The sequence below is a fragment of the Prionailurus viverrinus genome, chromosome C2, assembly GCF_022837055.1.
Source record: "Prionailurus viverrinus isolate Anna chromosome C2, UM_Priviv_1.0, whole genome shotgun sequence".
Taxonomy (NCBI): Eukaryota; Metazoa; Chordata; class Mammalia; order Carnivora; family Felidae; genus Prionailurus; species Prionailurus viverrinus.
The window spans coordinates 54,947,523-54,964,195 of NC_062569.1; the positions used below are offsets into that span (position 1 = coordinate 54,947,523).

At 38.3% G+C, this 16,673-nt stretch overlaps 1 protein-coding gene across 2 annotated transcripts in view; it reads left to right on the plus strand.

Annotated features, from left to right (window-relative positions):
• The window catches only part of PPM1L (protein phosphatase, Mg2+/Mn2+ dependent 1L), a 301,151-nt gene that overhangs the window by 185,004 nt on the left and 99,474 nt on the right, over positions 1-16,673 (plus strand). The window contains exons 1-2 of one of the 2 annotated variants that reach the window (XM_047875586.1): positions 12,458-12,525; positions 12,905-13,079. In XM_047875586.1, the coding sequence (XP_047731542.1) occupies positions 13,043-13,079 (37 nt within the window). In that variant the 5' untranslated portion in view covers positions 12,458-12,525; positions 12,905-13,042. Of the gene's footprint in view, positions 1-12,457; positions 12,526-12,904; positions 13,080-16,673 lie in introns of those variants that run through there. The other variant, XM_047875585.1, reaches the window with a different exon arrangement.

Here is a 16,673-nt window from a genome sequence, read left to right on the forward strand (position 1 = left end):
ATCCCCTCAAAGAACCTTATTCCTTTCCTTAGAGCACTTCTGTTTATATTTATACACTTACTTAAGAGACTACATATTTCGTTAATTTTTGTCTCCTCACTAGACCTTAAGCACCATGAGAGCAGAGACATGTCTACTTTTGCCCACCATTATTCCTAGCAACTAGCACACTGCCTGGCACATAGTAGACAAGTAGTAATTGGAAGGATGTAAAGGATATAATTCTAGCCTGTGACTGCATGCCTGCTCATCCAGCTCTTGTTCGGAGTTGAAGCAGGACTTGGGAAAGGGTATATTTTTCTCTGTAAGGTCCATGAACTATTCGCCTATTCAAATTTATTTTAGTTTTTAAAAAAAAAATTTTTTTAAGTAATCTCTACACCCCACGTGGGACTCAAACTCACGACCTCGAGATCAAAAGTTGCTCACTCTTCTGACTGAACCAGCCAGGTGCCCCTGCCCATTCATATTTTAAAATGTGTCATTTTATATTTACATAAGCAGGTGTATTCACTACTAAATTATAGCTGTGCCATGCAACTAGGTATCCCATTTTCCTCTTGCTAAAATAAGATACCCTTTCAAACTCTGTATGCAAAGTTATGCAACACTGCTGGTGATGCTGATTTGCTTTCCTTTCTGCTACATTTTGCTGCCACTCTTCAGGCTTCAAAATTCCACTGGAAGTTCCAGGCAGAGGTCAAGCCAGTGTTCTGACCATGCCTGGGCATGGTCAAGAGGATATCACTATGTTTTCAAGGTGCTTTGCCACAGGTCATTTTGTGGCCTGTTTCACACAGCTTGCTGAGACTTGCTTGATTGCACACAAGCTGTTGGGAAAGGGTTCCAGGTGCTCCTGGCATCAGAAGTACTCAAGGTCAGTTAGCTTGCTTTAGGGAGGGCTCAGCCTTTCAGAGGCTGAACAGATTGGCAATTTTATACAATAAAAAAAGCCTGTGGCACGGAGGGTAGACAGGCCGTGTGGGAATATCACTGCATACAGTAAGGTTTTTACAAGAATTAAAAATATTTACGCACCAAACTGAGTCCTGGGGGATGCAGGAGGGCTTTATTGTGGAGGCTCTGGTATAGCTCTGGATATACATCAGAATTTGTTGTATAGCTTTGCAAAAATACACGTGCCTACACCTTATAAAAAACAGAACTCTAAGGGGTAGAAACTGGTAGGTTTCTCCCTACCTCGTTAAAATATAGTACAAGTTTAAAAAGCAGATTCTAGCGTCCCACCTGAAGTATCTTGATTTATCAAGTAGGGAATAGAACCCATAGTCTACATTTTTAAGAAGACATCCCCTACCCCTGTCCCAAGTGATTCAGAAGCAGTAACATCCCTGAGAAACACTGATCAAGTCCAACCACCAAATCTGTAGAAAAAACTAAAGCCCTGTCCTAAGTGTCCTTTCCATGAGTGGATCTAATAAGGCTTCTCTGAGACCTCGTTCATGAACTTCATACTTGGGTTCCTAAAATGGGACACGAGATATACATTGTGTGTGTGTGTGTGTGTGTGTGTGTGTGTGTGTGTGTGTGTATGCACACACACATGCACACAAGAGGATCCATTGCTCTCCTCAGATTTTCATTTAGGTTCAAAATGATACAAAAGCAATAAGAAACAGTTTCTTAGTTTGAGATACAGCAAGGGCTGGCTCTGTCCAAACTAGCAAAACTAACAGTCCTGTTTCCTGTGGTATTAAACAAGATTTGGTGCTTAAGTGTAAAATAGTATGACATTTGTAAAAATGGCAGAAGAGTGGCAAATGTCAGAGTAATAGAAAGAAACACAACGGGCCCAGTCCTTTTATGTTTGTGATCAAAAAAATTAACATTCATAGAGCATTAAGCTTAGTTTTCAAGTACCCCCCTCTCCACCCTTTTCTCCTGGCATGCCTACACTGGGTTCAATGTTATGTGTGAAAACACTTTTGTCCCACCTGTTAGTTGCTCATAAATTAGTGAGGTGGCAAATAGGTGGCTGGATGCAGACCATGTGAGTGGTTGAGAGCTGTAGAGAGGTCCAAACAAAAGACGGTGCTGTGGCAGTACAGGGGAGGGAAACCATAGCTTTTGTTCTGGAACACTCCTTTTGCAACCTAAGTAATGACTCCTGTCTGTACAGAAGTTTTAAAACTATGGGCATGCAATAGATGCTACTGAATGCATTCTGTCCTTCCCTATGTGTGAGATGGAACAAATTAAGGTGGTTTTTTTTTTTTCAACGTTTATTTATTTTTTTTGGGACAGAGAGAGACAGAGCATGAACGGGGGAGGGGCAGAGAGAGAGGGAGACACAGAATCGGAAACAGGCTCCAGGCTCTGAGCCAGCAGCCCAGAGCCCGACGCGGGGCTGGAACTCACGGACCGCGAGATCGTGACCTGGCTGAAGTCGGACGCTTAACCGACTGCGCCACCCAGGCGCCCCAATGTGGTTTTTTTGTTAGGTTATCCTCAAAAAAGTTTTGATGGTAGGTCTTGCAGGTGCAGCCAGAGATGGAGAAGAGTAAATTAAACCTTAAAGTAGCTCAGAGTTTTGTGTTTTCCTCCACACAGAGTTAAATCTCAGAGTACACAATGTCTGTCTGTCCTGACCTTCACTTCCCCACTTTATGCCTCATTCCTAGGAATTTCTCTTAGTGCTTTATTGCTTCTTATTTTACCTCCCTATATATAAAAACCTGTTCAACTTGTCCACACTAAGACTGAACATTTCTTAGTGTATTACTCCTTAAAATATTTGCCTTTTGATAGGGGAAGAACTAGCATAAACCAGAGATTGAAAGTTCCATGCAGAAATTGGAATGGCAGAATAAGACAGTTACCAGCTTCCTGGACAGAAGGATGGACCCTTCTCCACACCACCACTGCACATACAAGGAGCCTAAATGTAATACTGATTTTGAAGGCACTTTTTAAAGTCCTATCAGTCTGGGGACATCAGCTCGATTGGCATTGGCCTTGAACTTCTCTGCCACCTGGCCACATCTGTTCTTTGGAGGTGCTCCCTGAAGAGCCTGATGGTAGCTGTGGAGCAGAAGCCAAATGAGGCCCAAGAGGAGTTCTCTGGCCCTATTGCCCAACAAGGAACATTTTGTCTGACTATGTTCTGGCTGCCTCCCTGAGAGACTGCTCTATTGTTATAGAGTTCTTTTTGATTAATTAACTCATGAGTGTTTTATAATTCATTTATAACAGTTGGTCCCATTGGCTTTCTGAATTACCAAGGGCATTTTCAGTTAGCATTCTGCATGGAACTTTCTAGAACACATTTGGAGAGCATCTAGGGAAATTAGTATTTACCCAAGCCTAAGATTCAGAAATGGAAGGGAATTTTATCAGTAATTAACCATAATTTTCTTTGAAATATGCCATGTTTTCCTCTCTGTAAACAAACATTACCTGGCTTTTTTCTTCTATAGATGTCAAGTGTATAGAATGTGAAACGATTTCTTACTTCTTTCTATAACTGCTGAAATGATAGGAACTCACCTATCGAAAAATTGAACAAGACTGCTTTGGCTGAGTGCTGCTTGTTTTCTCAACAGATTTACAAGACAGTTCACCAGCAGACTGTTTTTATGTTGCCATCTCTCAGGAGAACTTAGATGTGTGTATGTGTGCTTTAAGAAAAAAATTAAAAGGACCATGGAAATTGTATAGTCTATTCTCCCCTGATTCTCTAGAATGTGTGTGGTAACTGAGGGGCAAAGGCTTCATTAATCATCACTTTGATAGTAGAAGATAACTTCAACTTTTCTTCAGACTGTAAATAGATGAACCTTTTTAATTCCTTAGAGTTTGAGTGTAGATTTTTATTATCAAAGCAGTAAGATTAGGAAAATAAATCACATGGCTAGACAGTGTTAGATTCCTTGGCTAATAATATCTTACTGGACTAGAGAACGGGGATCTAGAAAAGGAAAGTAAGGGCACCTGGGTGGCTCAGCTGATTAAGCGTCTGATTCTTGGTTTTCGGCTAAGTTCATGATCTTGCTGCTTCATGAATTCGAACCCCATGTCGGGCTCTGCGCTGGCCTCGTGGAGCCTGCTTGGTATTCTCTCTCTCTCCCTTTCTCTCTGCCCCTCCCCAACTCACACTGTCTCTGTCTCTCTCAAAATAAATACATAAACTTTAAAAAAAAAATAGAAAAGGAAAGTAATTTGGTATATATGTATATATATATCCATCTGCAGTCTGGGAAGCTATCACTTAGGGAGTGGAATTTGAGTTATATTTTCACACTCTGACATGCTTGGTGCTACCACGTGAAAATGGCCTCAGATCAAATATGGATCAGATGACTGATAAAATTATTAAAGGTTTGTCACTTGAAGAATCCCAGGTGAATTATCCTGAATAATCTATAACTTAGCAGTCAGCACCTTTATGATTAAGCTAAATGAAAACTTCAATCTCCATATTAAGTAGGTAATATGATTTCAGGTCCCTCACTTGCTGAGTGTTATGCCCTCTGTGGTGGTCATTCCATCACAGACTGACTAACATTTGCACATCCACAGCTCTGGCTCTCCAGAGCAATCTCAAATCTCCATAATAAGTGTAGGATTTCATTTATATACTTCAGGTTTAAGCCAGGAACTTTTTCCTGATGCTGTCTCTCTTGGAGGAATCACATTCGCCTTCTTGAGCCAGGATTATGAATTCAGGAGTGCAAGATGGTCCTCTCAGAGATGTCTTTCTTATTTAAATAACCCCCTCCAGGTTAGAAGTGGCAGAGACTAAAAATGGCAAGAAATGAGGCTTTGGGCAGGTATGAGAGAGGAACAGCTCCCTTGCCTTATGTCCTCTTTCTGGTGGGCAAGGGCACTCACTCTGACTTTGTTTTAAAGCGCCTGGGGCCAAAGAGCAGTTGTCAAAAGTTAATGATATGTAACCATAAGAAAGATGGATTCCACGATGGACCTAAGTAAATTAACGTGTGATCTGTGTGCTGGCTGCTGCCAAATCAGCCCATGCACATTCACTTCCCTTCAAGGGCAGGCAATCCTTGTCTGCAATAAAAATATTACTCCCTTCTCCCTTCTGTCTTCCTGTGGCACAGATTTTGAAGGATCTCCTTTATGGTCTCTCCTTTATCTTGTGAGTACCTAGCTATCATTCCTGGGTCACCATTTCCCAAAATTCAGCTTTTCTTCCTACTCAGTATTTGCAGAATTGATTTCCCATCTGGGCTTTATGTATGTCGTCATCAGCACCAAAGTCTACCTCTCAGCTAAAGGGTCGCTGATCAGATGCCCTTAGAGCCAGATCCAGCACCATATTGTGTGTGATGAGATCGCTGTTAGCTGTGGGTAATATGGATCCAAAGATCAGCCCATTAGTCTTCTTTTGAACCAGTTTTAGAAACCTGTGTTCATTTATAATCAACACTTATTTGAAGCAGTAGCACACTGTGTTCCAAGTCAGGCATATATATAGTATAAATATAAACTGAATGGGGCTGCCATCAATTATTTGTCCCATTCACGTCAATGGAGCATTTCTTTTCGCCAAATTACAGTTGTGTGTGTGTGTGTGTGTGTGTGTGTGTGTGTGTGTGTGTGTACACATTAGGTAAAATGAAGGGGGGTGGGGTAATTTATAAAATCAGATAATTTGAAATTTGAGAGTTATTAAAATTCTGAAACTTCTTTTTTTACTTGGCAAAGAATGCTCAAGACCATCATTGAGGCAAAAGTGAGTGTGTGTTTTTAAGGTACTTTTCTCAGATTTTGTAATCTTAGAATCTCATTTGTTAGTTTTTCTAAGTTGCTTTGAAATTGGGTCTTTACAGCAGGACTAGCATTTATAACACAGCTCATTACAAACTTAATGTTAAAACCCATTCCTTGGGGGCTGCCTGCCTGGCTCAGCCTGTGAAGCTCATGGCTCTTGATCTCAGGGTTGTGAGTTTGGTCTCCATATGTTGGGTATAGAGATTACTTAAAAAATAAAATGTTTAAAAAAATCATTCTTTGGTTTTAAAAATATCTTCTAAGTAAGAATTTATTGAGTTTAGAAGGATCTTTCTTTCTTTCTTTTTTTTTTTTGAATATCATACCTAAAATTTGTAAATATAAAATTGCATATGATAGACTAAGTCTTAGACTTGGTAATAAGATAGACTATTTGATTAGAAAGTAGGGGGCAAAATATTAAAAACTCCCACAGCCATGAAATATACAGTATTAAATAAAAAAATGTAAAGCATATTTTCATTAATGACATCAGAAGCCTGTTTTTATTTTAAGCCTGTCAAAGGTCAAAATGGATGTTAACTTGACCTCTGCTAATTCTCAGAGAAAAATACTAAAAGTAATTTGAACATAGGTCTAATTTGCTTGTGATCTTTCTCAAATGGTGGCTCTAGTAGAAGTTAATGCAGTATCACTTAATATCTTTTCTTGGAAATAGCTTTCGCCTCCCTAGAACTTGTAACCAAAGTCATTTGTCTGGTATTCTTCTTTCAAGTTCTATAAAATAAGTCTAATACTTTCTCCTTGTGGAGGTTTTTCCTTTTTGAGGGGAGGTGGTGTATATTCCATAGGTTATGGAGAGGTGGATATTCTCCAGGCTTACATTTAAATGTTTAAAAGTAAGTTTATTATGCTTCACTTTACTCAGTTTTCCCATTTACTCTTAATAGCACCACCTCATGTTTAGCTTCCAGTTTTGCAACATCGAAGCCATTTTACACATTTTTCTTCCCCATCTGTCACCAAACTTGGATCAAGTGCTCCTTTGTCCTCTTCTCAGGGCCCTTATCCCAGCCTAGGGCTGCTTTACCTTGTAAAGGAATGACCACAGTAGGCATCGCCCTCTTTTAAAAAAAATTTTTTTTTTCAACGTTTATTTATTTTTGGGACAGAGAGAGACAGAGCATGAACGGGGGAGGGGCAGAGAGAGAGGGAGACACAGAATCGGAAACAGGCTCCAGGCTCTGAGCCATCAGCCCAGAGCCTGACGCAGGGCTCGAACTCACGGACCGCGAGATCGTGACCTGGCTGAAGTCGGACGCTTAACCGACTGCACCACCCAGGCGCCCCTTCCCTCTTTTTTAAAAAAACTTTTTTTCTCTTTTGGCTTGCAAACAGTTGGTGTTTCCGGCTCCAGCACTCACTGCGTAGCCAAGGATAAATGACTTAGCCTCTCTCAGTCAGTGTCCTCATCTGTAGAAACTTCTTAGGGTCACAGTGAGGATTAAATAAGTGAATACACATAAAGCATTCAGCATGGTGCCTGGCATGTAGAAAATGGTCAATCATTTCCTACTGTTTTTATTTTAGAAAATTGGGAAAATGCAGAAAACAGCATAGAGGAAAAAAAATTAGTATCACCTGAACTCTTGGTACTCTGAGATAACTGTGATCCATATTGATATAATTCAGCCAATTTTCTCCTCCCACGTGTAGTGTACAAACTGTTTTGTAATCTGCTTTTCATTTTGAACATTTCCCCACATAATTTAGTGTTCTTTCATAATATGATTTTTAATAGCCACATTGTATTCCATTGCATGGATGCCGCATAATTGAATCAACCAATTTCCATGAATAATACTTCGGTAAACATGTTTACACCCAAATCTTTTTTCCCCCATGGAAGAGAATGTAAACTTTTATTCAAGCAGTGATGTCACAAAATAAATGGCAGTTCTTCCAGACCACTAACCACAATCCCAGGAGTTCCTGTATGAAGAATAAACTCCATCTTGAACATACCACCATAACAGTCTGCCCCAGCCTTAGAGAACCTACATAAATGAGAAGGATTTACATTCAAAAACATTACACCCAAATCTTTAACTTCATATTTAACTTTTTCTTAAAATAAGTTCCTAGAAAGGCCATTACTAGGTAAACGCTACACACTGTTTTAAAGTGGTTACATTTTTTCATATTCTGTCCAAATAAATTGTCCCATTTATACTCCAACCATAGTATGGAAGGCCAGTTTTCCTGTCCTTCAGACTTTTTACTTGTCTCCGTGCTTTAATTTTATTCAAGTGCCTCTGAAACTCAGCTCCAAGCACATTTTTTCTCAAAACAAGATGTGATTGTTTATTTCTCTCTTTGAGATGGTTAGTATTTCCTGTTACTGCTGGTACAGATCCAAACACTGTGGTTTAATGGGGAGTTAAAACTTCTCCAACTGCCAAGCTCTTTCTTACTCCTAGTTTTCATCTTCTTCATTTCTTAATATTTCTTCTTATGAACTCGCATTCACTACTTTCTAGATTGCTTTTCTTTCCTCCAGTAAATGCTTCTTCAAAACTGATCTTTAAACTCCAGTGATTTTTCTGGTTCTTTTCTTGTTCCCACTCCTTAATTTTTCTCCCTGGAGGCCATTCAGCACTTAATATGGCTCATATATTACATAAATATGTTAATTTATCCCAAGATTCATGCCTGTTTTTTATTTCTTTGTGAAGTGTGTTTTCCCAGTATTTCATGTGTGCGTGTTGTTTGGACGTTAAACTTGCAGGTTCCTTTATATCAGACGTTTGTTCTCCAAGTGGTGTTGGGTCTAATGCACTTTACTCAGCAGGCATTCAAGAAGTTGGAATTGGCTGGCTGACAGGTTTTTAAGATGAATTGTGAAGCAGTTAGCAGCTTTTAAAATACTTTGCACCCCCGCCCATTCTTTCATATATATTAATTATTTCCTAAAGAACATATACCACTGTAATAGTAAAGAGCTTTTTAGCCGAATGACCAGTAACAGCCTTCTACCTAGTAGGTTCCTGAATTTAGACACTTAGTCATTCTGCTGCTTTTCTTTTATCCTTTTGAGTATTTTTTTTACAAGGTCTGCTCTAGCCCTTTACTGTCCTCCAGACCAAAGTTGCTATGTATGCAAATTCTGTAAGAGGGTACATTGGCGGGGCACCTTTTGTGCCCTGCCTCACCAGTTTTTAGCTCATCTTTCCAGCTGTTGACCATCTTCTCAGGTGTAATCTGGAGAACCTGTGAACTGTGTGTCTTCCAGTTTCTTCCCTGAGGCTTCTCTGCTACCACCTGAACAAGCACAAACTTGAACATGTAGGCAGAGTTAACCTCCACAGGGCAACCATTAACTGAGAAGCCCAGTTTTGAGCTGCATTCCACATGACTCTTCAGAGGGTCCCTAGCAGATTCAAGCCCATTGCCAAATGAAGAAATAAAGGCAAGAATGGAGAAGATGGAACAATTATGGAGAGAGGAACACATTAAATAAAGCTTCCTATACAGCTTTGTATGTGAAGTACATAATTTGCTATTTTGGGTTTAAGCTGTTTACTTTCCTACAGTAATGACATCAGTGATAATTAAAGACTAAGTGTAGTAGCATTTTCCAGTGGAAAATGACTCCTAGGCTCTATCTAGAATCGTGAAAGCAAGTTAAGATTGCAAGCAAAGAATTATGAACTGTCAGAAGGTTTTCTCTAAAGGCTATCTAATTCTTGGCTAGAGCCAAGATGTTAAACTTCTTGGTGCCAAGCACTGAACCGGATGCTGGGGGAACCCAAGGGTATGTATGTAAGATACAGTTCTTATCTCAGCCCCACTGAGGAAAATACTTACACCTATACAAATACCTACACAAACACTTGAAAGACTGTTGGCTACTATTAGGTGTGTTCACTAAAAGAATTTGTAGCATTTTAGCCAAACTTTGAAGGATGTGACGGACTGGCCCAAACCAGTAATTTGTCTACTTTCATTCAAAGTTATTGTGAACATACAGAATGGTAACAGCATAAATTGCTGGGGAAAGTGTAAAGTACCACACGAATGCAAGATACTGATATTGCTAACTAACATTATCGTTTCTGGAATGGTTGATTGTAAGAGCATGTAATTTAGGATTTAAACTTCCAGTAGCATTTCTCATTGATGAAACAATAGATAAGTAATCTTAAATTTTAATTTTGTTTTTCACTTTTTTAGAATTCCAATGAAATTTTTAAATTTAAATTTTTCTTTGTATTATCTGTTACCTGTGGAATAATTATAATCTCAGTTAATAAGATAACAGCCTGTTTTTTTATTGAGATATAACTGACAATTGTTTCAGGTGTACAACACAATGATTTGGTATTTGTATATATTAGGAACGATTACCACATTAAGTCTAATTAACATCTATCACCACACATAGTTACAATTTTTTCTTGTGATAAGAATCTTTAAGATCTACTCTCTTAGCAACTTTCAAATATACAATACAGTATTTTCAACTGTAGCCATCATGCCAAACATTATACGCCCAAGACCTATTTATTTTATAACTGAAAGTTTGTATCTTTTGACCACCTTCACCCATTTTGACCACCCCCATCCCACCAATCTGTTCTCAGCATCTACGAGTTCAGTTTTCTTTTGTTTTGTTTAAGATTCTACATATAAGTGAGATCATATGGTATTTGTATGACAGCCTCTTTTTTAACATAGATTCACGCTTGAACATAAGGTTTTAACTGCCATTTGAATACATTTAGAGCATTGCCTCAGTATGAAGGTGATTTCTTGAAATATCTTGACAGAATCTAGTATTTTGCCAGAATTGCTTTCTTTCTGTTCCTCTTAAGAATCTTTCCCACGGGAAGAACTCTATACATGCACATGCAGTTATACTGCTTTAGAAATGAAATGCCAAAGTATAACAACAACATGGTAAAAAAAAAATTATACAGGTCTGTTCAAAGACCTGTATCATGATTTTAATTAGAAAAGTAAATCAGTAGTACAATTGGAAGGAAATGTGTATGCTTTCAATAATAGAGAGTACACCAGTATTTGTAAAATGTGCATTTTAAATTACTGCTGGTACCTCATAGATTATCTCCAAGGAAAAACATTAAAGACAGATATTACACTAAATAGCAAGGTAGTATGAGTCTAAAAATAGTTATTCTGCAGTATGTTTGTTTTCCAGTGTCAAGAGAAAATTGTTATTAAACTCTAGAATTAAATATGTTGTGCTAATATAATATGCTGATTCCATTTACATTTTATGGAATAATTTTATTCTGCACTAGATGGCTGGCAGAGAAATTGAGCAATGTTTGGTGATATTTTAAAATTGTAATTTCATCAACAACTGACCTAGGAACTCTAAATGTAAATGTGGAAATAAAAAGTGTTGGGTGCTATATTTTGCCATTCTGAGGACTGATCTACCCCATCATTTCCCAGTAGCCTTTTCCTGGGAAATTAATTGTCATTGTTCTGGCAAGTTTCTCTTCCTCTTAAACTGTGCTAACATGTAAAAGGAAAACTCTGAAGGTTACAAAAAAACATTTTAAAGATAAAAATTATAATAGTAAGAGCAGTGAAACAATTCAGAAATGTGGAGAGTAAAAAGTGAGTATGTTCTCTACAATTGGAGTATAGCCCTCCCTACCTTCTCCCAGGCACATATGATATTACAGATTAATTATATACATACATATATGTATGCTTTCCATAAAAAGGATATATTGTCACTGGTATTCTGTAACTTTGTTTTTTAATGTTAAAGGTAATATCATGATGTTCTTCCTTGTCAGTTCATATAGACCTAGCTCATTATTTCCAAAGGCTATAGAGCATACTGTTCTATAAACGAAAAAACAAAACAAAACCCTATTGATGAGTATGTACTATATATGTGTTTGTGTGTGTGTTTAACTCACACTTGTCTTAAATTATGCAATGAATAGCTGTATCAGAATTAAAATATATATATATATATATATATATATTAAACTATGTGGATGGGTCTTCTAGGCACATATCCCAGAGACAATCCTTTTTAACAGTTTCTTTTATTTAAATTTATTAGTGGTTGTGAGTATAATTTTAAGCAGTATATGTATGCATTTGTTTATTTTATCACCTTCAGTCCCCATGCATGTGAGGCAGAACTGGACCGCCAGGAGATGCCAAACTCTTGGTTTTGTTAAGCAATGTGTTTTAAGAATTTCACAATTCCCCTGATTCATACATGCCGCTGTATCACTTAATTTCTCTCTTAAAGTTCTGCTTAACTTTAATTGTGATTCTCAGCTGGTAGGGAGAAGAGTATGCTATCTCCAGCCCAGCAGCAGAACATACCAGAATCTTTGGGGAGATCTTTTTCAAAGTATGCATGCCTTCCTTCCTACCTCAAATGGAAGCTTGCTTACCTGGTTGAAAAAATCACTGCATGCAATTTCAGGTGTTACTAGTTAGGAGTGCTTCGTGCAGATTGTGTAGCCGAGAAAAAGAAAATAAGCTAAGAACGATCTATTTCTATGTCTATATATCTATATCTGTATCTATATATCAGAAATATATATGTATATATATAGGCCAAGACATTGAGTGGCAAACAGTTCTTTTTTCAGGTTAAGGGCATCATTGCCTTAGGTCTCTTCATTCTGTTTATGCCATTATTCCATTATCAGCCCCAGCAGAGGACTCTCTATTCACTTCACAGGAGTTCCTGCGTAAGCATTAATGAGCAGAGAACATCAAAGCAGAGAAGTAGATGCCGTGGCATAGGTGAGCTCACTGCTGGGTTGAGTGACTAGCTTCTGCATTCTAGACAAGGGCAAGTCAGATTTATAGCCAGTAAAATTACTATCACTGGGTCCTCAGAGTTCAGCAGAATAGTTGGAACTCCGGGTGATAACTCTTTGTATGCCAAACCAAATCCATCATCTTTTGTACCTTTAAACCTGGTAGAAAATTCCTAGAGGTCTGGGAGTCTATTTGAAGGCCCACCGTACTTTGTAGAGTGGAGTCTAACAATGACAATGACAAGAATGTGCTTGTCTAAAGGGTTTGTGTCACAGTGCTTTCGGTTTCACTACAGCACTTGAGGGGAAGGGAACAGCCTAAGATGGCTACTAATAGGGTTCTCTACCTGTTTTAACTGCAGACTGCAGCAGAATATGTAAAATCGCGACTCCCAGAGGCCCTCAAACAGCATCTTCAGGACTATGAGAAGGACAAAGAAAATAGTGTTTTGTCGTACCAGACCATCCTTGAACAGCAGATTCTGTCAATTGACAGAGAAATGCTAGAAAAATTGACTGTATCCTACGATGAAGCAGGTATGTTTGTCTTTAACATGCACGCACGCGCGCACACACACACACACACACACACACACACACACACACACACACACTTTTTTTCCCTGCAGAAATGTCTTTATAGACTTTGGTTAAATTTAGGCCCTTTTCTGAGGTAGAAGATGAAGGGAAGACTGGATTCAAAGTTACATAACATGGATTAACAATAAATTTCTGCTCTGCAGTTTTAGTATCAAAAATTTCATCAAGAAATTCCTAAAAATGGCTCTTAAATATCAAATCCCTTTAAATTTTTTGGTTTTTTTTTTTAAATGGAATTTTTCTGGCCTCTTATCCACCATGCACTCCTGTTGATTTAATCATTTAAAGTGTCACTTCAATTTTGGATACCAGCTAAAACCTTTTACATCCGACAATCCAAGGATTGTTATTTGCTTCAAGCATTAGTTTTTAATTTCAGAGACTTTCTTTTCTAAAGAGGTACCATTTTTTTTTTCCTTCAAGTTTCAAGCTGAACTTAACTTTCTTTTCCTTTAGCTCCTCAGATGAATTCTCACCCCTAATACCACATTGTAGACTTGGGTTCACTGCCTGCCATAATTCACCCATCTAAGGGAGTTTCTTAATGAAGGCATGGACAGGCCTCCTTATAAAACCATTTTAAAATATTACAAGGTCTGTCAGCTAGAACTCAATTTTAACAAAGCCAGTACAGTATTACTTGGAATTTTAAAATCTTTAATAAAATTAAACTTGGGAGAAATATCTTGGATAAAATTGTCATTACTTACCCCTTATTCTCCCCTCCCAGATTTAGGAGAATAGGTTGCTAATGGACAAATGTTGGTAATATTAATCCCCATTTTAATACCAGGAACTTCTGTCTGTATTTTCACAGGGAAGTTGTTTGCATCTTATTTTCTTTCTCATGATCTAAGCAGTCTCAATGCTGACATTCTTAACATTTGATTTCAAGCTTGAATAGCAAACAGAAGAACAAATTTAAAAAGCAAACATTAGGGGCAGCTGGGTGGCTTAGTCAGTTCTTGATTTAAACTCATGTCATAGTCTCAAGGTCATGAGATCAAGCCCCGTGTTGGAGCATGGAGCCTACTTAATGTTCTCTCTCTCTGCCCCTCTACCCTGCTTGCTCTCTCTCTCTAAAATAAATTTTTTAAAAAATATATAAAAAGCATATATTATATACTACATATGTCTAACCACTAAAGCAGTTTTTCTGGTTATCAGTCTGTTCCCATTTACATTCCATCCTCTAATCCCTTTACAGCCCTGTCAGAAAGGATCCATATCTCTACCCTTGCCCAAGACATTTGCCCAAGACATTACTACTCTCTCTCAGTCTCCTTTGCTTTATTAATTTTCCAAACACATTGGCTTTCTTCTGCCTGGTGAGTGGTTAGTTATTTGATCTCCATATTTATCTTGTTTTTAACATTCTTTTCTTTGGAATTTGCATTTATCTCCTCTCCCATCCCCAATGAAATAAAGTAAAGCTATGATTTAGCCCAATGAAAATACTATGAAATTTATAAAATCTTAGAGATTATAGACCTCATGTAGTCCACCCACTTGCTGTTCCCATTTTATGGTGAGAAAACCGGGACCCACAGACCTGCCTAAAATCACACACCTCCTAATTACTAATCAAGCTGGGCTTTCACCACACTCCTGCAGGTTCTCATCCCCTCAGTAGGCATTTGTTGAGTGCATAGCAGATTTCTAGGCCATTGGAAGAAAGAGGAAAGGTATCAAAAAAGGCAGGGAGGAATCTGAGATATAGAAAACACAGATCTTGCTTGAAGTCTAGCTGGCGAACTAACACATCTGTGTGTGACTTCTGAAGAAAAAATCCTGAGGAGTTTGGGAATAGGCACACTCTGGAATAGCTACAAGCTATCAAAGTTAAGCTGAAGGGAGTAAAGGAATAGTGAAAGTGGCTCAGATTTTCAGTGGGACTCTTTTGGGGACAGCATTAGTTTAAACCCTGAAGGACAAATGATGAACATGGTTTTATGAAGAGAACATGGTTTTATGAACATGGTTTTAGTCTGCATGCATGAAAGGGCCCAGGTGGACACCAAGCTGGCAATGAACATCAGCCTCAGCCTCCTACCACTCAGTTTTAACTTCTTCAGGAAAAATTTTCCACTCACCTGCACTCTTGTTGAGTAACTACTCATCTGCAGAGGTGCCCTTGTATGTGGACGTTAGGGGCAGATACTCTGGCATGGAATTTATCAGTATGAAGGATTTATCAACTTGAAGCAGTGGAATGAATACAGGATTGAGAGCTGGAGAACTGAATTCTGGGACTTTCCTCTGGCTTAACAGTGGTGTGATCTTTAGCAAATTAATCTCTTAGAGCCTCTTTCTGCATCTATAAAGTTGGGCTAGTAATATCTCACAGGGTTATTATAATAAAAGATAGCATGTTTGGGGAAGACCTTAGAAATCATATTGCAAATGCTGCTAATGTTGAATGAGAACAGATTTTGATCTTGTCTGTCTCTCAGACCAGTTTAAAATACTCTTAAGAGGGTTTTCTTGGCATATAAAGTTTGGGGAGGGAGAGGGAAATTTTTAAAAATGATCTTCAGATGCTTCTCAAAGTCAAACCGCATCTATCTGTTAAATTCCCCACTCTGGGATCAGTTTGCCCTTGGTCATTCCTGCATGAGGTGACACATTTTGTGGGGACTGCGTATATGTATATGAATAGGTGAATGTCACTGTGTGTTATAAAATCAAAAGATCATTCACTGCCTTCTCCTCCACTACCCATATATTTAATATTTCATTTAAAGAAAGAAGAGAAAATACAAAAATACTGTTATTTAATAGAAAAATATTTCATCATAGTACAAAAGAATTAGGATAGAAAATTGGTAAAAAAAAAAAAATAGCCAATACCTTCAGATATAAACATCCTATACTAAAATACTCATTTGCTTCAAGTATTGAACTTCTTTTATTTATTTATTTATTTATTTATTTATTTATTTATTTATTTATTTATTTATTTTTGAGAGAGAGAGTGCAAGCTGGGGAGGGGCAGAGAAAGAGGGAGACACAGAGTCTGAAGCAGGCTCCAGGCTCTGAGCTGTCAGCACAGAGCCGGACATGGGGCTTGAACTCACGAACTGTGAGTTCATCACCTGAGCCGAAGTTGGATGCTTAACCAACTGAGTCACCCAGGTACCCCAACTACTGAACTTCTTATGCTATCCTAGGTTTGATGTCCTCACGTTCTTTTTTTTTTTTTTTTTAAGTTTATTTATTTATTTTGAGAGAGAGACAGAGAGACAGAGAACGAGAACACGGGTGAGGGGCAGAGAGAGAATCCCAAGCAGACTCTGCTCTGTCAGCACAGAGCCCCATGCAGAGCTCAATCCCATGAACTGTGAGATCATGACCTGAGCTGAGATCAAGAGTCAGACGCTTAACCGACTGAGCCACCCAGGTGCCCCTGATGTTCTCACATTTTTAATTCAGCTCTCCTAGTTTTAAGAAGTAGTTGTAAATTAGACACTAGCCTGGTCTCTAGAGAGGTTAATTTGTTTTTAATGCTCATCCACGGATAAATCAGCCTGA